The sequence below is a fragment of the Convolutriloba macropyga genome, chromosome 10 (genome assembly GCF_964194025.1).
Source record: "Convolutriloba macropyga chromosome 10, txConMacr16.3, whole genome shotgun sequence".
NCBI classification, from domain to species: Eukaryota; Metazoa; Xenacoelomorpha; order Acoela; family Convolutidae; genus Convolutriloba; species Convolutriloba macropyga.
This window is the reverse complement of record NC_134477.1, coordinates 24,366,049-24,391,543: the sequence shown is the minus strand read 5'-3', so window position 1 is coordinate 24,391,543 and position 25,495 is coordinate 24,366,049. Positions and strand designations below refer to the sequence as shown.

The following is a 25,495-nucleotide window of genomic DNA, read 5'->3' as shown; positions in this document are numbered from 1 at the left end:
AGATGGCGGGTTCCCGTCCGACCCTGGTTCGATATTTATGCACCCATAAAGTAATTTTTTAGGCTACAGCCCTTGAAATTAAATTGCTCCGCCTGTCGTTCGAGAGCAATTTGCCCGACGTTAATCGGTTTGTTTTGGTAGCAGCGTATGTGCTTGCAAATTATTTGGCTTCTTAGAAGATTTTGTCACCCTCTACGTGCCTTGTTGGATCAGATTATCAAAATGATCAGGAATTTGTTGTAGTAGAAATAGTTCTGAAAAACTGTACTGAGCAAAAAATGCTTCAGAAATCAGGGCGCAACATATTTTGAAAAAAAAAGTTGTTGCGCTGAGCCAATAAAGTTAAATATTTGTCCCAGTTAGTTAATCAAGGGAAATTTATCTCAAATTGATCATTCACAAAAATAAACTTTTCATATGAAAAACCGGAATTGATTATTACGGGGATGAGTGTCCACAACTCTGAATGTATGCCTATCAATTACAATTGAACTGTTCACATCTTTTTAGCCCAGAAATGTAGAACATTTACAAAAGGCATGAGTTGTCCGTTGATAAATAATATCTTAGTGGTATCATCTCAAGTCTTTTGTGCAAAAAATTTCATGAAAACAAAACTAGTGTTGAGTAAATAGAACGAAGGATAATGAGAGAAGGTCATGTTATAGAAACGTTCAACCACTTCCCCTCTCTGAGGGAATTGGAGACACCTCTCTGTGCTCTGAGGTCAATCCGAGTCAACATGAATGACTTCGACTCCTTGGAACTCTTGGATCTCTCCTACAACAACATATCGCCAGAGCATGTAGCCAGTCTGTCCATTCTACCAAAACTGAAGGCGTTATACCTGACAGGGAACCAATTGACACATTTGCCCGAGACTCTTTGTTCAAACGTCATATTTAAATCGTAAGATATTTCCTATTTTTTTACCACAATTACTATGCATTAATTTGAATGACTATTTAAAGGCAATTAATTGATCTCAAACGAAGTTCAGAGATTCGGCTTATCCAACGCGAAGTCTTCGAACATAAAAAGTTTTGAAATAGTCATATTTTACATATTGTTTATACTATATAGCTTGATGATTGAAATAGTAAAATGAGTAGTACCGGGACTATTTATTTTTCTTTTTTTGTACAGTTCGTAGGTCTTTACCTCAAATTTCCCTAATCTCTAACTTCGAAATGACTAACTAGTTTTGAATAACAATACATAACACGTGTTTGTTTTCAGGGATGAGAGTGACAGCGCTTCAGCGAATGGTGTCGAAATGGAAGCATTTGCCAATCTAGAAGTGCTTCATTTAGACGACAACTGCTTCCACGATCCACAAACACTCGCGATTTTGGCTGGTTTAAGACGCTTGAAGTACCTTTCATTGGATAACAATTCCATTTCTTCAATCCCCTACATCAAAATCAAACGAGGAAAACCCATCGAAAGGGTTCACGTCAACGCTATTGAATTTAACCTCGAAGATAATGATGACGAAATTAATGACGTAATGAGTAACGCGAAAAGCGAGAATATTCTAGATGATTTGAAGGACGCAGATGATGGTGAAGTTGTAAATGAAGGATCGCTAAGCGATGCTAAATTGACTACCAGTCTTTCTGTTGTGGATCCGTCTAACCCAGTTGCGAGTGACTCGACTGTTATCGGTGACAAAGCTAATCAGCCCGGAACCGAACCCACGCCTGTAGGGGAAAGTGTCTCTAATGAAGGTGGAACTGTAGTACCAGTTAATAGTTTAGTCAACCCGCAGGGTGAAGAGAGTAAGAGTGAAGATTCGAGTGGCTCGCAGCAAGTACCCCCTGCCTTTGAGGAACTGCGAATCTTGAGCATAGCTTATAACCAGGTACGGTTTAAATTGATCACCTATTATTAATTAGTAATGTGTATATGGCGACCTCCGCAGCATAGAGCCGCGATACGGTCGCCATATACACATTACTCTAATTCACTTTATATATCCACTACTCTATATTCACTTCTTTTATATTTAAAATCTATCATTTCTTGTCTCAGTTAGTGCAAACCACTAGTGTCGAGTTGAGCTGGTAATTAACTGTTATCAGACGGATAGTTTGGGTTCTATCCCCACTGACTCTAGTGGACGTCCCCAGATACTAGTATAAAACTAGTGAGACCGTGTAACAAGCACGTAAAACCAACTTGCGAAAATTGGTGTATCCACTTCGTGGATAACTTGAATAAAAAAACCAGCTTAACTCTTTTATAAATTTTAAATTTTGCTAATACTTATATAAAAATTAATTGTAAAATCTAAATTCACCATTACAACCTTTAATACCTTTATCATCAAATGGATCAATGGCTATCTTGTATTGTTCTTTTGTTTCTAAATGATGTTTCTTACTATCAATAGTATAATTAGTTACATATTTAATTTTTGCATCATATATAGCGTTTTTATAGTCTTCAATAGTAATTTGATTTTTGATAGTAGCTTTAGTTATTCCTTTTAACTTTTTCTCTTTTTCACCTTTAACTGTATTATAACAATAAGCTTTAGCTTTAAGGAAACATGCTTCTATAATAGTATCATTAGGTAATTCATCCTTCATCTTACCTAACTCATTACTATGTAAAATATCTTTTATCTTATTCATTTCAGTTTCTATATTACTATCTAAAGGAACATTTATGTTTATAAATATACTATCAGTATCTGTATAATGATAACTACAATCTAACTCTTTCTCAAAGTAATCATATATAGCTTTATACATGAACAGTTTAGCTTTCTCTAATATAACAAAACCAATATAATTAAACTTATCTAACTTAACATTTCCTCTTGTTTTATGTACAGCTACTAGATCATCATCAAACTCTACAGCATATTTAAAACTAATATTTTCTACTGATTTAATATATCTATCTACTTCATTAACTAACTCTACATCTTGTCTATTGTACACATTTTCTATTGTTTTTCCACAGAAGGCATTATTCATTAACTTAAAGAATACATCTCCAAATTTATCACCCTTAGCTTTAGCTTCTTTTCTTTTCTGATTTTTATACTCAATATAAGGCTTTAACCACTCACTCTTACTATACTCTAACTTTTGCTTAACTGTAATATCTTCCAATTTTAAACCACTAGCTAAATACCAATCTAACATCTCACCATCAACCACATAATCTACCTTATCCGTTAACTTCAACATTAACTTCTCATTGGGCTTATATCCTTTCTTTTTATTAACATTTTGATAAACTGTAAACTGATCTACATTTGCTTTTGTCTTCTCTGGAAAGAATGGATCCTTGTTTGTTTTCTGTGTCAAGTCATCATTATACTTTATATCAATAGTATAGATATAACCCTTTGTAGAGCTAGATCTAGTGTAGCCCAATTCTTCACATACTTTGATCTCACCGGTAGGTAAAGCTTGAACCATAGCAGAAGCGTATAATGAGTTGAAGTCTAAGTATTTTAGATAATTCTCTTTCCCTGTATACTCAGGATTTATTTCTTTATTTTTACATTTTGCATGACAATCACCTAATACTGAAGCTAACCCACCCCTAATACCATGTTGTTGTGTAACATAAATATTAACTGTATTTTCTTTATAATATTTAAGTCTAACATTGGTATATTTCAATCCAAATAACCAAGTTAAACCTGGAGTAGAATATGTATAACAAGGATCTATTTCATAATATTCTAAACACTTATCTCTAAGTTTCTCAAATACATCTACCGATAATAAAACATCAGTTTTAAGATATAACATCATATAATCGTTTATTGTCTCACCTCCAGTATTATTCCAACGATCTATTGCTTGGTTATATTCTGGATCTGTAATACCAGTTTGTTTCAACTTAGAATAGAATGCTTCCTTAGGTGGTAATGATGTTTCATTTAGTTTATCTATGCTATCTAGCCATTCATATGGGAATATACCTGTACGTCTCTCTAACCCAAATTTGTTTAATTTTACACAATATTTATCACTCAATGTTTTACTTATAGCATCTAAGCTAAGTGGATGGAAGAACCTAAACATATCTAATGCTTTTATATAACCCATATCAATACTAATATAGTTCTCATCAGTTTTAGTTAATACTTTAAGTCTAATCTTCTTTGCTAGTTTAGTTATAAATAAGTCATTATCATAATTAGTAGAATTAAATGCATATATTGGTACGAATGTATTCTTAGCTTGGAGGTTACATTTATTGTGAGCATAACCTCTAAATTTACCATTTAGATGATCATGATCTCTAACAATGCCAAGTTCTCTCTACAATAGAAACACTCAGTAGTAAGTGGAGTAATAGTATCTTCATTAAGCGGAATGTTAATTTCAAATATGTCTTTAAATAATTTATTATGATAACTTACTCTACTTATAATCCAATCAACTATATCTTCACCACAATTATATTCATATCTATCTTCTAATATATCAGGATAGTCACTTTTTATATATAAACCACAAGCAATAGGTAAGTGTTTACCATCTTTTATTATACATTCAAAATCATAATACATAGCAAATGGTACTCTGTTTTTATAATGGAACTTATCAAACTTTAGATATTCATCTTTATGGAATGTTCTTCTTCCAACAGGTTTCTGTGTATTATATAAATCCAATTGTTTATTTAATGCATCTTCCGACTGAAATGACACACAACATTTTAGACATGGATAACATTTATGTCTAGTTGATTTTCTTAATAAGAATGATACATCTTTACATAGGAAGTAATGATTATCCCAGTATAATATATTACATCCTTTAGGATCATTATGATTGATTAATACAGGATTAATAGTTTTATTTTTATTTAGATTGAATACATTAATTAATATTTTATCTTTATTTAGTTCTTGTATTTTCTGTAAATCTTTATAATCATAGGGAGGTGGAATCTTTGGTAATTTTATCTCATTTATATACTCTGGTTTAGTATATTTACTAACTCTATTTGGATCACGTGATGCAGTATGTAGATAAGCAGTTAAACACCACAATAAACATTTATTATCAGTATTATGTATATTAAGTATATATCTTGATTGAAATGGTAATTCAGTATTACATCCACCACTAGGATAAGACCTATGTATATACATTGTTCTTTTAATAAATCTTGGCATGCTCCAACCAGATTGATTCATTTTTTGCTCTTGCATTCTGGTCTCTAACTCGCTATTCAACATATCCAAGTCATGAGGACCATTATATTGACTAGTCATTAGTCTAAATGTGAATTCGTTTTCTTCTAACTTATCATCTGTAGGTTTTGTATACCTAACTACATCAAAGGTGTCCAACTTGATATGGGGATGTATATTGTGCAATGTCCCCAATGCATTAATGAATTTAGGATCTTCATAACTCCTACTTGTTATAATCAATTGATTATACTTCATGTTATGATCCAAGGCTAATTCATTAAATTTATCTCGCCACTTCTTATCAACAAGTTTTTTCTGATTATTATTTTCTTTATGTTCTTCTGATTCATTGTGTTCAATTTTATTGTTATATCTGGTATTACATATATTGCAATATCCTTCAGTTATATCATTATCTTCCCTAGCTATATTATTATTATTATCTCCAGTTATATCCTTATCAGTTAAACTGCTTCGCAGAGCTTTACCCCCAACTTTATCCAGATGCATCTTTGTTTTCAATTGTTGATCCACACTATATTGACTCAGAGAAGTCTTACATATTACACAATCAAATTTACTCCCATTCTTTATTATTTCCCCATTAACTAGTCTTACATTATTCCTATGTTTTAATGTTGTCACATGATTATTATAAGCGGTATTATTATCTAGATATATCTCACAACTATCACAATACTTTATTCCTTCTTCTGGATACTGCTCATCTAACTTTTGGTCTATATTTTTATTAGTAAGTTTTATTTCATCCTCTTTAGCATCCTCAATAATTTTATTTCTTTTATATAGTCGTGCGTTCTTTTTATGTTTAAGTGATTGAATATGTCTGTTATAATTCTTTAGAGTTAATTCTTCATTACATTCTTCACAATTAAACTTATTTGTTTTAGGCTTTTGGACATATACAAAATCATCAGATGAAGATGATTCTCTATCTGTATCCGAACCTGAATCCTTATCAGAATCCAAATCCTTATCGGAATCTAAATCGGGATGATATTTAGCCTCAGCCTCACGCATTAGATTTTTCATGTCCTCACCCCTTTTACTTTAGCCGCATATTCATCATATGACTTCTTTGCTTCCTCGTTTACTTGATTAAACCTTCTAATTGGTTCTAATGGATCTTCTTCTTTATCTACCAGTTTGATTTCTCCCCTTACTATGTTTTTATTTTTTAACATTTGGACCGCCATGCTAGTAGAACCAGATAGAGCTTGTCCATGAGATGGAGCTTGACCATGAGATTGGACTTGTCCATGAGATTGGGCTTGACCTCTTCCAGTTAGATTGTTCCCGTTGTTTTCTTGCACACTCATTTTTATAAGACAAATTTTGAAATAATATTTTTAATATAGAATTTCATCAATATAAAATGATTAGTACTAAATGTGATAAATGTAAAGATAAAGCTTGGTGTTGGAGTTGTGATGAGTGTCAAAGTAAACCTTTATCATGTTTTGTCTGTAATGAAATTATAACATATAGAGAAAGACAATCATATGGTTAAACATTATAATGATCCAAATCAACATTTAGCTGACATTTAGTTATCTAACATGTAATAAGTGTAAAGTAAATAAACATATCTCTCAGTATAGATTTAAACATTACACTTGTAGAATATGCTTATATCTCAATAGATATAGATTTGGTCGTACAAAAGAAAGATTTAGAGAATATGAAATGAAATTTAATCTTGAAGTTTAGCCCTATTAAAATGCTACTTGTGTACCCCGTATTACTTGTATTGATTTTGCTTATTTTTATTGTATATTGGAATTATGATAAATATTCTGATTTAAGGAAGAGATTCAAAGGATATAGGAATGTTGTACCAGAACCATTTGAAATTAAAAAACATTTTCATTGTTTATGGCCCATCTATTTCTGGTAAAACAACTTTTATAAAAGATTATTGTGGATTGTATGAGACAGTTAATGTGTTCTGTGTTGATGGAAGTGAGTGGAAGAGATATAATGTATATGGCCTTGATGATTTAAAATTATTAGATAATTTAGATAGTTTTGCTAATAGTCTGATTATATTTGATGATATGGGAGAAAACATTAGATTACCAGCTATAGATGTATTATATTCTAAAGGTAGACATCACAATATTAATATAATATGTGTAAAGCAAGCGATAACACCCTATCCATATATATCACCTTAAATAGTTCGTGACAATTCTTTGAAAGAGTACAAGAGAAGTTAAAAATTGATTCTAATCTATATAGATTCAAACATTATAGGTATGGTGTAGTAAATTATAATACTACTAATGATTTTTATGTTGTGTTAGATAAAAATAGAAATATTGTTTACGATTCTAGAATAGGTGACCTTGATATTGAGAAGTATATTGATAATACAGAGTTTAATGAAAAGTAATATAATATTCTAAATAGTGATTTAATGGAGAGAATGATAGAACCAACACTTATTAAACCAAATGAGTTAATGTTCTATTTTGAAGAATATTTACAATTTAAAGGAATAAATAAATCATTTGATTTAAATAGAACATGGAAGAATGTAAAATCTATATTTGCTGAGATACATAGTGGTTATCTTGATATATTTGGTGTAATTGGTATAATGGGATTTGGATATAGCTACATTCAAAAATGTTATAATAATGATAATAATGATTTAGATATAACGAAGATAGATATGGCAAAAATTAAATTAAAAATTGGTAAGAATATATCAATAGGTTATGGTACAAATAATAAACTTGATTTCAATGATCCATCCAATATAGTATGTATGTTAGTTATTTGTATTATAGTTATTTTTGCAGGTCATGAAACTATTAATTCTAAAACGAAATTGATACCAGTAGTGGTTATCATTAATTCGAAATTGATACCAGTAGTGGTTATCCAGATCATGGTGGGTATCACTATCCAAAATATAGTGGGTATCACTTTTCAGATAAATGTAAAGTTAATAGTACAGGTCATATAATTTCTGAACATAGTTATACTGATTATACTGATTTAAATAATAATGATAATGAAAATGGAAATGATTTTAATAATGTTTTATTTGAACTAAAATATAATATTATAGAGGAATTGAGAAATTACATTAAAAATGAATTAAAAACAGAAATTATGAGATAAAAAGGGAAATTCTAAATGATTCAAAAATAGAAACTAATATTAAGAATAAAACAAATAAAATTTGTCGTTTATGTAAAATTGAAACGAATAGAGATTGTTTTTATAAAACTGGTGGTTTATGTAAAGATTGTTGTTCTCAAAAGGTTTCATGTCCCATATGTAATATTGTTATAAATAGATCTTCTCTTAACAAACATAAAAAAAGGGTTCATAACAATAAATATCTAATTTCTAACAACATTTAATAAATTGATTACAAAGATTACATGAGATTAAATGAGATTACATGGGTTATTATGGATTATATAGATTATATAGATTATATCAATCCCGCTCTGCTCTTTTCAAATTTACATAAACAACAAACTTTATTTGTTTTATTCTTAATATTAGTTTCTATTTTTGAATCATTTAGATTTTCCCTCTTTATCTCATTTATAATTTCTGTTTTTAATTCATCTTTAATGTAATTTCTCAATTCTTCTATAACATTATATTTTAGTTCAAATAAAACATTATTAAAATCATTTTCATTTTCATTATTATTATTATTTAAATCAGTATTATCAGTATAAATATGTTCAGAAATTATATGACCTGTACTATTAACTTAACTTTACATTTATCTGAAAAGTGATAGCCACTATATTTTCTATGCATACATTTCATACATCTTTCAATTAATCTATTATGAAAACTATTATAATGATTCATTAGTTCATGTTCTGGATAACCACTACCGGTATCAATTTCAATATTACATTCTCTACATATCATTTTCAGTTTTAGAATTAATAGTTTCATGACCTGCAAAAATAACTATAATACAAATAACTAACATACATACTATATTGGATGGATCATTGAAATCAAGTTTATTATTAGTACTATAACCTATTGATATATTCTTACCATTTTTTAATTTAATTTTTGCTATATCTATCTTCGTTATATCGAAACCATTATTATCATTGTTATAACATTTTTGAATGTAGCTATATCCAAATCCCATTATACCAATTACACCAAATATAGCAAGATAACCACTATGTATCTCAGCAAGTATCGATTTTACATTCTTCCATGTTTTATTTAAATCAAATGATTTATTTATTCGTTTAAATTGTAAATATTCTTCAAAATAGAACATTAACTCATTTGGTTTAATAAGTGTTGGTTCTATCATTCTCTCCATTAAATAACTATTTAAAATATTATATTCCTTTTCATTAAACTCTGTATTATCAATATACTTCTCAATATCAAGGTCACCTTTTCTAGAATCATAAACAATTTTTCTATTTTTATCTAATACAACATAAAAATCATTAGTAGTTTTATAATTTATTACACCATACCTATAATTTTTGAATCTATATAGATTAGAATCAATTTTAAACTTCTCTTGTACTCTTTCAAAGAATTGTTGTGAACTATTTAAGGTGATATATATGGATAGGGTGTTATCTCTTGCTTTAGTTTTTAAATCTGTTACAGTATGGCCTACACATTTTATATTAATATTGTGATGTCTACCTTTAGAATATAATGCATCTATAGCTGGTAATCTAACGTTTTCTCCCATATCATCAAAAATAATAAGACTATTAGCAAAACTATCTAAATTATCTAATAATTTTAAATCTTCAATGCCATATACATTATATCCCTTCCACCCACTTCCATCAACACAGAACACATTAACTGTCTCATACAATCCACAATAATCTTTTATAAAAGTTGTTTTACCAGAATTAGATGGGACATAAATAATGAAATTGTTTTTTAATTTAAAATGGTTCTGGTACAACATTCCTATATCCTTTGAATCTCTTCCTTAAATCAGAGTATTTTTCATAATTCCAATATACAATAAAAATAAGAAATATCAATACAAGTAATAACGGGTACACAAGTAGCATTTTAACAGGGCTAAACTTCAAGGTTAAATTTCCTCGCATATTCTCTAAATCTTTCTTTCGTACGACCAAATCTATATCTATTGAGATACAAGCATATTCTACTAGTGTAATGTTTAAATCTACACTCAGAGATATGTTTATTTACTTTACAATTAATACATGTTAGATATTGATTTGGATCATTATAATGTTTAACCATATGATTATGTCTCTTCTCTTTATGTTATAATTTCATTACAGACAAAACATGATAAAGGTTTACTTTGACACTCATCACAACTCCAACACCACGCTTTATCTTTACACTTATCACATTTAGTCTTGATGAAATTTTATCTTGATGAAATTTATCATCATTTTATCTTGATGAAATTTTATATTAATAATATTATTTCAAAATTTGTCTTATAAAAATGATTGTGCAAGAAAACAACGGGAACATTAACTGGAAGAGCTCAAGCCCAATCTCATGGGCAAGTCCAATCTCATGGTCAAGCTCCATCTCATGGACAAGCTCCATCTCATGGATAAGCTCCATCTGGTTCTACTAGCATGGCGGTCCAATTGTTAAAAAATAAAAACATAGTAAGGGGAGAAATCAAAATGGTAGATAAAGAAGAAGTTCCATTAGAAACAATTAGAAGGTTTAATCAAGTAAACGAGGAATCAAAGAAGTCATTTGATGAATATGCGGCTAAAATAAAACAAAGGGGATAAGGACATGAAAAATCTAATGCGTGAGGCTGAGGCTAAATATCATCTGGATTTAGATTCTGATAAGGATAAGGATTTAGATTCTGATAAGGATTCAGGTTCAGATACAGATAGAGAATCATCTTCATCTGATGATTTTGTATATGTCCAAAAGCCTAAAACAAATAAGTTCAAGTGTGAAGAATGTAATGAAGAATTAACTCTAAAGAATTATAACAGATATATTCAATCACTTAAACATGAAAAGAACGCACGACTATATAATAGAAATTAAATTATTGAGGGTGCTAATGAGGATGGAATAAAACTTACTAATAAAGATATAGAACACAAGTTAGATGAGCAGTATCCAGAAGAAGGAATAAAGTTTTGTGATAGTTGTGATATATCTAGATAATAATACCGCTTATAATAATCATGTGACAACATTAAAACATAGGAATAATGTAAGACTAGTTAATGGGGAAATAATAAAGAATGGGAGTAATTTTGATTGTGTAATATTTAAGACTTCTCTGAGTCAATATAGTGTGGATTAACATTTGAAAACAAAGATGCATCTGGATAAAGTTGGGTAAAGATCTGCGAAGCAATTTACCTGATAAGGATATAACTGGAGATGATAATAATAATATAGCTAGGGAAGATAATAATATAACTGAAGGATATTGCAATATATGTAATACCAGATATAACAATAAAAATGAACACTATGAATCAGAAGAACATAAAGAAAATAATAATCAGAAAAAACTTGTTGATAAGAAGTTGCGAGATAAAGTTAATGAATTAGCCTTGGATCATAACATGAAGTATAATCAATTGATTATAACAAGTAGGAGTTATGAAGATCCTAAATTCATTAATGCAGTGGGGACATTGCACAATATACATCCCCATATCAAGTTTGACACCTTTGATGTAGTTAGGTATACAAAACCTACAGATGATAAGTTAGAAGAAAACGAATTCACATTTAGACTAATGACTAGTCAATATAATGGTCCTCATGACTTGGATATGTTGAATAGCGAGTTGGAGACCAGAATGCAAGAGCAAGAAATGAATCAATCTGGTTAGAGCATGCCAAGATTTATTAAAAGAACAATGTATATACATAGGTTTTATCCTAGTGGTGGATGTAATACTGAATTACCATTTCAATCAAGATATATACTTAATATACATAATACTGATAATAAATGTGTATTGTGGTGTTTAATTGCTTATCTACATCCTGCATAACGTGATCCAAATAGAGTTAGTAAATATAATAAACCAGATTATATTAATGAGATAAAATTACCAAAGATTCTACCTCCCTATGGTTATAAAGATTTACAGAAAATACAAGAACTAAATAAAGATAAAATATTATTTTATGTATTCAATCTAAATAAAAATTTAACTATGAATCCTGTATTAATCAATCATAATGATCCTAAAGGATGTAATATATTATACTGGGATAATCATTACTTCCTATGTAAAGATTGTGAAGTGAATATAGAGTAGTGGATATATAAAGGGAATTAGAGTAATGTGTATATGGCGACCGTATCGCGGCTCTATGCTGCGGAGGTCGCCATATACACATTACTTTAGTTGCTCTCGTACGAAGTTTGAAACAATTATTGTAAACGTGTTCTTATGCAAGTTTTTGCTTGACTGGTTTTTGCGCTTTAGTTGTAGATCACTTTGAATTCTTGTAATTTTTTTTTCACGCTTGAGTTCCTCATTTTTGAGTGATCTCAATTGCTCTCAGTCGGAAAGTTTGTTGCTAATTTAAAAGCGTTCATGAGCTAAAGAGTGTCAAAGCCATATTGTATCTTAGTGGTTAAGATGTCAGACTGACATCCTGGAGTCATGGGGTTGTTTTTTGGATCTATAAATCCTTTTAGAGCTGCTACGTCCCCTATAAATTAAATTGCCCTGCTTGTCGTTCGTATCGTCACCCGACGTTAGTCAGTTATGTTTCGTTTTTCAGATTATTGATTTTTCTAAAATTATCAACCTTTTTCTGCTCATTTAACTCAACAAACTATGATATCAAAATCTTTGCCCCAGTTCTATAAAGTGGTTTCCCTATTCTATTAATAGTTTAAACTCCTTTGTTACCAACGAGCTTTGCTATCGATCTGAAGTTATTGCAATATAGGAACTATTTCACTGGTACGGCTTTGTACTGCTATCCATTATATGTGGTTAGAGAGCCCAAAACTATTTACCTCTATTACAATATAGTAGTTGAATAAATCTCATTGATTCTTCTCTTTATTGATAAAAATTTCAGATAGCGTCAGAAGACGGGGTGCTGCCAGTTGTGGGGTGGCCCATGTTGCAGGAAGTGAATATTGCTGGAAATCCATTGGTGGCTAAGCACAACGGGGAACCACCTCTTCTCAACAGATACCTCACCAACAGACTAGGAATCACACTTAAGAGGTACTCAAATAAACCAAAACAAATTGTTGGAGTTTTTAGTGTCTCAAATCGAACCAACTAGGTTATAAAACATCCTATCAACTCTGTTTCTCTATTAGAAATGTTTCTGCTTTGATTAAAGTACAATTATTATCAATATCTATATCTTCTTATATATCAAATGAGTGACAGTTAATAAGGTTACATGCTTAACAGCTTCAAAAGGCATGTTTTGGAGACCTATAGAACAAGCATAGTTAAGAGGACTAGTCAGTAGCTGTCAATAACCGAAAACACGCTTAAACCAAAAGATCAATGTCCGAAAAAGTGATCGGAAGAGGTCAATGACGGAAAAAACTTAGATACAGGAGACCGAAAACGCAAATGTGACGATGACCAGAAATTAGTCAATGGGAGAAGAGCCCTTATAAGGTATTGATGCAAAACATGGTGGCTGAGCAAAAAAGCTATGCAGCCAAAACAAAATTCGATGTACGGGGAGAAACCTCTTGTTTTTTCTCCGCTCTTCCATTTTTCAATTACTTCTAGTTCTTTCTTGACTTTTCTTTTTCGTCTCTTGATTTCTCTTTTTCTCTGCCTTTCCTGTCTCTCCTTTCTTTTCTCATTTTATTTCGTTCTCCTTTCTGCTTTCAATTTTTTAATATTTGTTTTTATAGCTGTGAAGCTGTAAGCGGAGCGAAGCTGTATTTCGGTGCTCTTGGTTTGTACGACTCGCAGAGGAGAATTTGTTGTCTTAAGGATTTTCATTTTTTACCGGAAGTACTATTCGTTCAGGCGGCGTTTTGACCTAAAAGCGAAAGATTAAAATTAACGTGTAAACTAGTTTTTTCTGAGCGAGAGAAATGTTTTTGAACATGCGATTCGATCAGTGAATGACTTTTCGAATTTTGACAGAAAATGTTTTTTGACAGAATGCCGGATCCAGATAATCTTTTCTAGCCGTTTTTTCGTCCAATTGGCCCATTTTTTGCTAATAATTTTTAAATATCAACTCTGTTTCTCTTTTAATTTTTAATAGAAGCTGTATTAATATGCGAACTTCTGATATTGATACCACAATATTTTTGAGATTCTTATTAAATTTTTTAAATTCTAAATGAAGACATATTTTCCAATTTTTAATTCATTTTTGGCTTTTAAAGTAATTTCTTCATTTTTGCATCTTAAAGCGGTTTTTTTTAAAATTTTAAAAATCAGTGCATATGACAATTTACTTTTGATATTTCATGCATTGAATGCCTCTTTATAACGTGAGGTATTTTTTGTAATCGAATTTTACGCATGCTTGCCCATTTTTGGCAGTTTTTTGTCTAATTTATCTGTTTTTTGCTTGTTTTGGGTTTATAATCACTGCCCTGGCTTTGCACTGCGCACTTTAATCACTGTTTTTTGTGCACTGTCAGGGATCCTTATTTTCTTCTGCTAAAAATTGAATGATATTGTGGTGTTCAGTAATTGAAGTTCTGCAAAAAATATTTCATAAGTGCAATTTTGAAAAAGTGTTTGACAGTTTCATTGCAAAGTATTTCATTGTTTCTAATCTTAACTATGTTTTTTCATTTTAATCTATGCAGGGGGATGATTAGTTGCTCTCGAAGAGAAGCAGTTATTGTTGTTGCTCTCGATTTTTTAGTTGCTCTCGAAAAGCAATTATTGTAAACGTGTGCGTCTTTTTATGCAAAATTTTTGCTCGACCGTTTTTGACTTTTCGAGTGAAATGACTTTGTGTTTTGCGTGATCTTAATTTTTCTCATTCACAATTTCAAGCAGCTGAACTCAGTTAGCGGAAATTTAATACTAAAAGTTAAATGATAAGTGCCCGAAATTGGTACCTTTTTGCACTTTTAATCTTAATAGTGGTATATATTAACCGCTAATGAGTTTATTTGAACCCCCCTTATGAAATTCTTAGTCACGATCAGGCTACCCCTTACCGAAACAGTCTGCAATTGATTAGAGCTCCCACTAGCCGTTCGAGGACAGTTCTTTCGAGGTTGGTTTGTTGGTTATGTTTGCTAAATAAAAAAATAATTGTTTTACTACTTGTTTTTTATTTTGATTTTAAACTTTCAGAAATCAAGAACAAGTCCTTTTGTTTTTCATGTTTTTGTGTTTGTCCTTTTTTGCCGCATTGTAGCATGTATCAGTCTGTCATTTTTCTGAAACTATAATTCTGATCAGCTCTGCTTTTATCAGTTGTTAGAAAGGCACTGAGAATTTGGTTGAAATTCTCTTAAAACATTTACAATGATACTTACTTTACGAGTTGTATTGGTGTCTTTGTTTTGTGTTTAAACGTTTTTTTGCCCCCTGTATATTCTGTTTCGTTTTGGTGATTAATTTGAAAATATTTCAACTTTTTGCTAAATTTCAGTTTTTGCGATTTTATACCCAGTGTATTGTTTTACGTAGTTTTTTGAGGCTGATATTTTGTGGTTGTATAATTAGTTTTCGCTGCATGAGACAACGTTTTTAGTTTTTTTGTGTACTTTTACTACATGAGAATTACGAATTTTCCTTACTTTTTCTGGCAAATTTTCTTTTGTTTTTTGACGTAAGACTGTTGTTATCTCTGTTTTGATGCGCGCTGCAAGGAATTGTTAACTTATTCAAAAGATAGTTTTTTCGGACGATATGGCTTCGAGTCGTTTCCAGGATTGTTCCGGCTATGTTTTTTTCATCGTCTTACGCTCTTTTTCGTTTTACATTCGTAGACACAGCAAAGCTGAAAAAGTCAAATTTTCTGAATTACTTCTTCCTATTACTAAAGGCATTTGCGCGCGTGACGTCATGTCTCCTTTTCTTTAGTCAACCTTTTTAGCTCATATGCGTGATAAGATTTCGATCATACGTGACTTAATTCAATCAATAAAATGATCTTTGCACTTCAAAACTTCAGTTTAATTTGAATTAGTTTAAGGTCAAAGGAACTCGTATGTTTATTAAAAGTCCCTATTGAAAAGGTTTCTGTGCAATGAATTTTAACAAGCTTTATTATATCGCTGTATGTTTTTTACATAGCTTTTTGAGCGGCGTCGATATATTTTTTTTAGATTATATCTGTATCTGTTTCCAGCTAGATCATACGGCACGCAAGTCTATTTTTTGCAGCTTTTCGGCAATCTTCCGACTTCTGCTTTCTGCTCCTTTCTCCTTAATATTTTCTTTGTTTCCTTTGTTTATTTCGCTTTTATGTAATTCATTTTGCTGGAAGTTCGCATGTGATTCTTTTTGCTCAAATGATTGCCTCAAACTTTGCTCGACATTTGAGACAAGGATTGTAAAATTATGTGTCTTTTTATGAAAAAAACTCGACTGTTTTTTGTGTTTGAGTTTTTGGCGCTATTGTTTTCGAGCAATTTCATTTTAACTTCTCGTGTGATTTTTTTCAGTCTTCTTGATTTTTCGTTGTCAAATTTGATCTTTTCAAAAATCAATATTCTTGCTTAAACAAAGGCGGTTGGCAGATAGGATATTTTAAGGCTGTGATAGCTGGTTGGTTGGTGAGTCCGTCTAGCATAGAGAAGATCGCGGGTTCGAAACTCTGTAGTCGGTTTTTTTGAACAAATGAAAAATTATCTATGGACCACATCTTTCTTTGAGTTAAATTGGTCCGTCTGTCAATCGAGTGTCCGACGTTGGTTTTTATTGTTTATTTCTTTTTTATTTTGTCTTTCTTTCTGAGCTCTTCGATAGATTTTTGGAATTTTCTCACCCTCTTTGCTTACTTTTTTTGTTTTGCTTTTTCCTTTTTTTTCTTTTGCTCTTCTTTGTGATGCTTTTCTTTTCTTGTTAATTCTGTTAATTTTTTCTGTCCCTTTTTCCTTTCTTGTGTCTTTCTTTTTTCCTTTTCTTCATTGAGACCTTTTCCATTGTTTTGTTTTCTGTGCTGTCTTCCTGTCTATATTTTTTTTAATGCTGTTTCCTTTTTTTTCATTTTTTCTTTCGTCTCGAGTTTCGCTTTTTTCTTCAGTTTTAAAATCTCTTTGGTTCATATTTTCTTCTTGAGCTTTTTGTCTTTTTGTCATTTGTTTTTTTTCGACATTTTTTGTTGCTCAGCTGATCTTTTGCTCTCAACCTTTTGACTCTTTTTCGTCTTCTCATTTTCCTTTCTTCTTTTGTCCATGCTTTGTCCTTCTGTTCTTTCATTTTGCGAAATCTAATTGCTTCTTTTTTAATAGCCGCCCTCATCTCAGCAGTATATTATAGTGCTCCTATTTTTTACTTCGTCGAACAAAAAAATGTTTCGCTTTACCTCATTTTGCCGCTTTTTCAACATTTTGCGTGAAATCTTCTTGACTTCTCTAGGCTAGTTTCTCTCTTCTCTTCTTCTGCTAAAAGTGATTTTGAACATCAGTTGCTCAGCAAAGAAATTCAAAATGAAAAGAGTCAGTATAAAAAATTAAGTCAGAAATAGAAACGGGATAAACCCAGAAAGCCCAATTTTAGATGCCCGCTATTTGAACGTCGTTCCTATTAGTCTTAGTTACCATCTCTAATGCTTATTGGTATTGATAGTAGCCCCTGTAGCCTCTCTCTAAGAAACAGAAGTATGTTCAACTACGAAATGCCATAAAAATAGATCGGACAAAAAATCTTTTTTTTTCAATATCTTTTCTTTCAATCCCAATCATGCTTATTGGAATCAACGGCGGCTATTTTTGGGCAATCTGCCGGGTATGTTTTAATTTCTGCTGGTGTTTTCTTTTTTCTTTGATTTCTTTTTTTAAGCTTCTTTGTTTTAAAAATCTTCCGATATCTTTTTGTGTTTTAACGTTTTTGCTTTTTATCTTGCTGTCTGATATTTGTCATCTCTTTTTACTGCTTTATCTTCATCTTTTATTTGATTAAAGATGTTTTTGCAACATTGGAGATCAAAGCAAACAAATGGCTTGAAAAAAACCAAGAGAGTATACTTCCAATCATTTGTGGCTTTGTTTCTTCTGTCTTTCAATTTTTCTGCGTTACTATTTCTCGCTCGCATAGACAAGCAATCTTGCTCTCTTTCTCTCTCTCTCTCTCTCTCTCTCTCTTTGTGTGTGTGTGTGTGTGTGTGTGTGTGTGTGTGCGTGCGCGTGCGCGTGTGTGTCTGTCTGTGTGTATGTGTGTGTCTCTCTCTCTATCTATCTATCTTTGCTTTCACTTTGACATATTCTTTTTTTCATTTAATCTGTTTTCTTCTTTCCCTTCGGTGATGCTTTCCTTTTTTCGATTCGGATTTTTGGTTTTTTTGGTTTGTGCTGTCTTATGTACCTCATTTTTGTTACTTTTTCCTAACTCTTTGTTTTTTTTTCTTGTCAGTACAAATCAAATTATGACTTTTTATGCTAGGAAATTTTGCATAGCTTGTATTAATTCAACATCGGCGCCATGTTTAAGCGTTTATTTCTTGTTTTAACGGCCCGTAAACATGCTGGTCACTAAATGCGACTGTCAACAGTCGGATTTGAACCTGGATCTATGGGTTAAGAGGCAGAAGCGTAATAAGTCGGGCTATCTGTGTTCAAAGAACCCCGCCTCCGGAACATAATGTTAATCCCGATTTCTGACGACTCAATTTAGTGCAGCTGCCTTACGGTTGTTAATTGCTCGCGAACCAAGGTTGACATTAGTTTGACGAATTTTGTAATCACGTGTCTTATGTATGCAAAATTTTCGCTTGATCATTTTTGCTCTTTGTTCAAGAACATTCTTTGATTTCTCAAGTAACTTTAATGCTTCTGTTTCAATTTTGAGCGCTCTCAATTGCTCTCATTCCAAAGTTCAGTAGAAATCAGAAGGGCTTCAGCCGAGAGGTGAATGCTTTTGTCGAGGACTCGGGAGGTCAGAGGTTCGAATATTTTCCTGATCAGATGTTTTTGGACCCATAAAAAGGTCTATCTAGGCGACAGCCTCTGAATTGAATTGCGCCACCTATAGTTTGAGAGCAATTTGTCCGGCCTTATTCGGTTAGTAATTGGAAATATGACAAATAATCTTTTCAATTGATCTGACACAACGAGTCTGAATCAAAATTTGTGCTTGGCCGTTTTGTTCTAGTTCGACCGAAACATTTTGTCGATGTCAGTTCTCGAGTTACTTTCTCATGCTCGACTTCTTGGTTTTTTCGTGATCTAAATCACTCTCATTCAGAAATTTAATGTTGTGCAAATAAGTTTTTGAGGGGCGAGGTTGCAAAGTTTTCTGTTCTTTGTGGTTAATGTGCAGTACTGCTATCCAATAGGTTGACAGTCCAAACCCCTCGGGGGCGTTTTTTGCACCAATAGGAAGGTATCATGACTACACCCTCTTAGAATTTATAAATTTTGTAGCAATTATTTTAGTCCTTTGGTTTCAATGCGACTTTTTATTTGCTGATTTCGTCGTTTGCCCCCGCCACACTTAAACCCCCCACCCACTTCACGCCTCGACCCCCTTCACCCCTTCCCCACTTACCCTCCATCCCCAACCCCTGCACGTCGTTTCACCCGTAAACCAGCGAGCTCCCCTCGTCACGTGTGCTGCTCCCCCTCCCCTCCTTTGGCTCCCCTACACCGGCGCGCTCACCCCATGCTACTTCAATTGCGTCGAAGTTATACTGTTGCTTTTGTATTTTCACATTGGTTTATCATGTGAGCTTAACTTCTGTTTGCGCAACTTTTCCTCTAAGTGCAAACTTTTGTGCTATCTCTGATTTCACTCTAGATATTAGACCACTTCTCAAGAGCAGAATGCAATTTTCAATGGATGAATTATCTTCGTGGAATATATGTCGCGAATTGGTTTTTAATGATTGCTGCGAACCTGCTAGTAATAAATTAATTTCAATAAGGCACTGGATTAATTATTCGTGATCGAATTTTGAAGCAACTATTGCAAAGTGTGCATATTTTATGGAAAATTTTCCCTTGACTGTTTATTAATAGCCGCCCTCATCTTCTCAGCCGGCTATTATAGCGCTCCTATTTTTTTTACAATTCAAAGAATTTGAATTGTATTGGGGCGCTGTCTTTTTTTACGACTCGAAGAGGAGTATTGGTTTTCTTACGGTTTTTTTACCTGAAGTACTATTCATTCAGACGATTTTTTGACCGGAAAGCGAAAGTGAGTAAAATTGCAGTGTGAACTAATTTTTTCTGAGCGAGAGAAGTTTTTTGATCATGCGCTGCGTTTAGTGAATGACTTTTTGACTTTGAAAAGTAGTTTTTGACTGATTGGCACATATAGATAACTGTTTTTGGCCGTTTTTTCGTCCAAGTGCCCCTTTTTTGCTTGCAATTTGCTTTTTCGTAGAAATAATGTTTATTGGGGTTTGTCTTTTTTTCTAGTAATTTCTTCATTTATACTCAACACCTCTTTCTATCTCGATGTAATTTTGTTTTATAAAATTGTACATATGCTAATCCGATTTTGGTAGTTTTTTTTCCATTTAATCTCAGTCTTTTGTTTGTTATTTGGTTTAAATTACTAGCACTAGTGCAACATGAGGGACTTAAATTTCGTTCAATAAAAAATCAATCGTATTTTGGCATAGCCTATTTTTTTTATTGAAAAATTTTTTTTCATAAATGCGGTCTGAAAAATTTTGAACATTTTTTTGCAAAATGTTTTGTAGGTTTGAATTCTGATTTTGCCTTTTTTGTTTCGTTTCGTTGGATGATAGATCTTTGTCTCGGATGTCTCGTTGTTTTTACTATGTCTCGAATGCTGAAGATTAATATTTAATCGTTTTCTTCATTTATTTAATTTGATTTTTAACTTTCAAAAATCAAGAATTAGTCTTTTTGTTACTGTGTTCCTTACGTTCTGCCCTTTTTTCACATTCTAGTTTGTATCATTCTGGCTTTGTCCTTGCATCTACATTTTTATTCGTTTTTATGCATCTACATTTTTATTCACAGTCTAGTTTGTATCATTCTGGCTTTGTCCTTGCATCTACATTTTTATGCTGCATTTTGTTTCTCTTGGTGATAGTGGTTTAAATTTAGCTATTTTTTAGATCAGACCTGGGAGGTAATGAGTTAAAGTTTTAATACAAAGGGTAATGACTTCATTTATACTCAACACCTCTTTCTATCTCGATGTAATTTTGTTTTTATAAAATTGTACATATGCTAATCCGATTTTGGTAGTTTTTTTTCCAATTAATCTCAGTCTTTTGTTTGTTATTTGGTTTAAATTACTAGCACTAGTGCAACATGAGGGACATAAATTTCGTTCAATAAAAAATCAATCGTATTTTGGCATAGCCTATTTTTTTTATTGAAAATTTTTTTTCATAAATGCGGTCTGAAAAATTTTGAACTTTTTTTTGCAAAATGTTTTGTAGGTTTGAATTCTGATTTTGTCTTTTTTGTTTCGTTTCGTTGGATGATAGATCTTTGTCTCGGATGTCTCGTTGTTTTTACTATGTCTCGAATGCTGAAGATTAATATTTAATCGTTTTCTTCATTTATTTAATTTGATTTTTAACTTTCAAAAATCAAGAATTAGTCTTTTTGTTACTGTGTTCCTTACATTCTGCCCTTTTTTCACATTCTAGTTTGTATCATTCTGGCTTTGTCCTTGCATCTACATTTTTATTCGTTTTTTTTTAATTTTTCAGTTGTTAATAATTGAATGATTTCAGGTTTTTATTAGATTTTCGTCATTTCTTTGGTTTGCAATTGATTTCATTCATCATACATTAGTCCTGAGAGTTTGCTAGAAAACCTATTCCAAACTTTTTGCTTATTACTACTTATTGCAGTTTTCTTTAGTCCTTGGTATTGTTTTTAAACAATGTTTTGCCTTCTGTTGCTGATTTTTATTCTGTTGCTTGTGTTTTCTATTAATTTAATTTTTGAATTAGTATGAAATCATGTTGTCTGGAATATATACATCAAGGAAGAAGTATGTGTTGATTTTGGCTTAACTGCAGTGATTGGAAAGCTAATTGTAGTGGTTTTCCGATTCGTAAATTTGCGCATTATTGAAAAATTTAACTTAGTTTCTATGGTTATTATTTGCCGTCTGCTTTCGCGACCTTGAGATCATGAGTTATTTGAGCGCAATTGATAACCCTGTCAGCTTTTTCAGGCTGTTGGTGTTTTGGCCATCCTAATTATGTCGCACTTTTTTAATGTTGCCAAACGTTTTCAATAATATAAAATTATGCTGCATTTTGTTTCTCTTGGTGATAGTGGTTTAAATTTAGCTATTTTTTAGATCAGACCTGGGGAGGTAATGAGTTAAAGTTTTAATACAAAGGGTAATGACTTCAGCTGCAATTACGGTTTTTTTGTGTAGTTTTGATGCTTCGAGTCGCTTCCAGAATTCTTCCTGCTATGTTTTAAGATCTGTTCACACACATTTTCATGATTTTTGAAGTCAAATTGGAGTAGTGATTTTGGTCACGCCGAAACAGGAAGTGGAGCGAAAAAGCGAGTGGTTTTGTGGCGTGAAATTTTTTTGCTCTAAATTTAAAGTAGAGTGAGATAACGTTGTTTGAACAAAAATTCGGTTTCTCGCTAGTGGTTTTTTGTTCACATGCGGCAATTTCACTTTGATTTTTACTGTTTTTTTTTTTCGATTTTTTAGATCGGATTGTTTTCTAAGTGGTTTTCCCAATCCATTCATAGTCAGTTCTAGGTCTAGTTTTCTGTTTAGTCAATGAAAAATCTTTGAATTGTACGTCAGGACTTGTCCTGCTATGTTTTTTTTTACTTCGTCGACTTTTTTTTCGCTTTACCTCATTTTGCCGCTTTTTCAACATTTTGCGTGAAATCTTCTTGACTTCTCTAGGCTAGTTTCTCTATTCTCTTCTTCTGTTAAAAGTGATTTTGAACATCAGTTGCTCAGCAAAGAAATTCAAATTGAAAAGAGTCAGTACAAAAAATTAAGTCAGAAATAGAAACGGGATAAACCCAGAAAGCCCAATTTTAGATGCCCGCTATTTGAACGTCGTTCCTATTAGTCTTAGTTACCATCTCTAATGCTTATTGGCAATTATAGTAGCCCCTGTAGCCTCTCTCTAAGAAACCGAAGTATGTTCAACTACGAAATGCCATCAAAATAAATCCGACTTAAAAATTAATTTTGTACAAAAATCTTTTTTTTTTCAATAACTTCTATTCTTTCAATCCCAATCATGCTTATTGGAATCAACGGCGGCTATTTTCCGGCAATCTGCCGGGTATGTTTTCTAGAGCATTTATTCGGTTTCACTTCTCGCGTGACTTTCACACTTGACTTCTTGATTTTTGTGTGACCTTAATTGCTTTTATTCATAAATTATGCGTTGCCAAACCGAACGTAATTGTAAGCTAAGCTACCAGAAAGGCCTAATAGCCGAGTGGTTAATGCTTTATTCAAGTAGGGCGGAAGACGGGGCTTCGAAACCCTCCTTCGACGAATTTTTGCACCAGTAAAAATTATATAAGCTACAGTCCCCTCTAAATTCAATTACGCCGCCTGTTGTTCGCGAGAAATTCTTCCGACGTTAGCTCTGCATTCTCTCGGAGCTACATACTTCAATTTTCTATAGACCTACCCATTTCCATAAAATACTATTGTGGTCCTTCCTAGTTTATGCTTGAAACAATAAAGAGTGAATATAGAGCATGATCAGAATTGACATATTTAGATTCGATGTGCCTCAGAAGTCCCGTGTGCCCCAGGGTCCTGCTGTAGAAAACCCAACAGCCATGCCTCCACCCCATAGAAAGGTAAAACTATTCACATAATAAATCAACATGAGAGTGACGAGGGGCCAGCAATCTGAGAGTTGCTGTGATTCAAAACTTGGATTATGACTTTTGAACTGATGGCATTTCAATGAGTCGACTAAGATTATCTTACCAAGCCATATATTAATTGAGCTTTTTAGTAAAAAATAGACTATAAACCTCAAAAATTCTGACATAAAATTATCTTTATTAGTAAACTGAGATCAATAGGCGAGCACTGTGTTTGATATGCTTTTTCTAAGCTTTACACGTTGACAAAGAGTTGATTTAGATCTTAGCAAGTGTTCTGTTAAATATTTCAAAAAATGTTTCAAAATCTTGGGAAAATGAGATGAGAAAAAAAATCGCGAACTGTCCTGGTTTTACCAAAAAAAATGTGTCAATCTATATGAAGTGACCGAGCAGTAATCAGAAATTTTCTGAGAAATTTAAACAACTTATCATTAGAAATCCGGAACAAAAGAATTAGAAATTAAATAGCAAAATTATCAAATTACATGAACGTGCTGCAATAGATAGACAAGTACATGGTTTTGAAACATATTTTACTGGTGGTATAAGGGCCAAACTATTCATATGTCTTTAAAGTGATTCATAAAATGTAAATGTTTAACCAAGCGTTTTGAATTAATATTTTATAGATTTAAAATCAATATCACATACAGAATCGAATAAAATTATTGTCGAATAAAATCATTTTAAAGGTAGCGCACACTTTAATTGAAGTTTTTGTGACTTAAGATTGCGGAAGTAGTACCTCCGAAGAAGCGACAGCCGATTGACTTTATGGCCCTGGAGTACCCAGGTGTGTTCGATCCCCTTCCTAGTAAGGAGAACACTCTGGAGATGATTGAGGCGAGGAAGAAACACGTCGTGCAGCAGTTTGTTCCGCCACCTGCGTTGCCAGGTTAGATAAACAACTTTGACCTTATAATCTGTCTGGTTCAATTGCTCGGAAACAGCGTATAGCAGAAATTCCTGACTTTTTATAGCTGCGAAGCTGTAAGCTGAGCGTAGCTATATTGCGGTGCTCTTGGTTTTTACGACTCGAAGAGGAGTATTGAGATTCTACAGGTTTTTTTTACGACTCGAAGAGGAGTATTGGTATTCTACAGGTTTTTACGACTCGAAGAGGAGTATTGAGATTCTACAGGTCTTTTTTTTTAGCAGAAAGCAAGTTTGTTCATGACTTGAATTTTGACTTCTTTCTGTTCAAGCATTTACCTCCGTTTTTGATTGTTGACTTCTGTTTTCGAACATTGGACTTTAACAGTAGTTTCGTTTGTAATGTATAGTAATTAGGAACTGCTGGTAATGTTCAAGGTGAAGAGGTCATTTTGAGATTTGTTCCTATACAAGTCACCCCTAATTATCTAAAC

The 25,495-nt window shown here is 32.1% G+C and overlaps 1 protein-coding gene across 1 annotated transcript in view; it reads left to right on the top strand.

Annotated features, from left to right (window-relative positions):
• The window catches only part of LOC142348830 (X-ray radiation resistance-associated protein 1-like), an 87,299-nt gene that overhangs the window by 41,169 nt on the left and 20,635 nt on the right, over positions 1 to 25,495 (top strand). Inside the window, exons 5-9 of the mRNA XM_075400360.1 lie at positions 669 to 909; positions 1,240 to 1,864; positions 13,259 to 13,410; positions 24,014 to 24,095; positions 24,858 to 25,023. Of these exons, the coding sequence (XP_075256475.1) occupies positions 669 to 909; positions 1,240 to 1,864; positions 13,259 to 13,410; positions 24,014 to 24,095; positions 24,858 to 25,023 (1,266 nt within the window). The remainder of the gene's footprint in view (positions 1 to 668; positions 910 to 1,239; positions 1,865 to 13,258; positions 13,411 to 24,013; positions 24,096 to 24,857; positions 25,024 to 25,495) is intronic.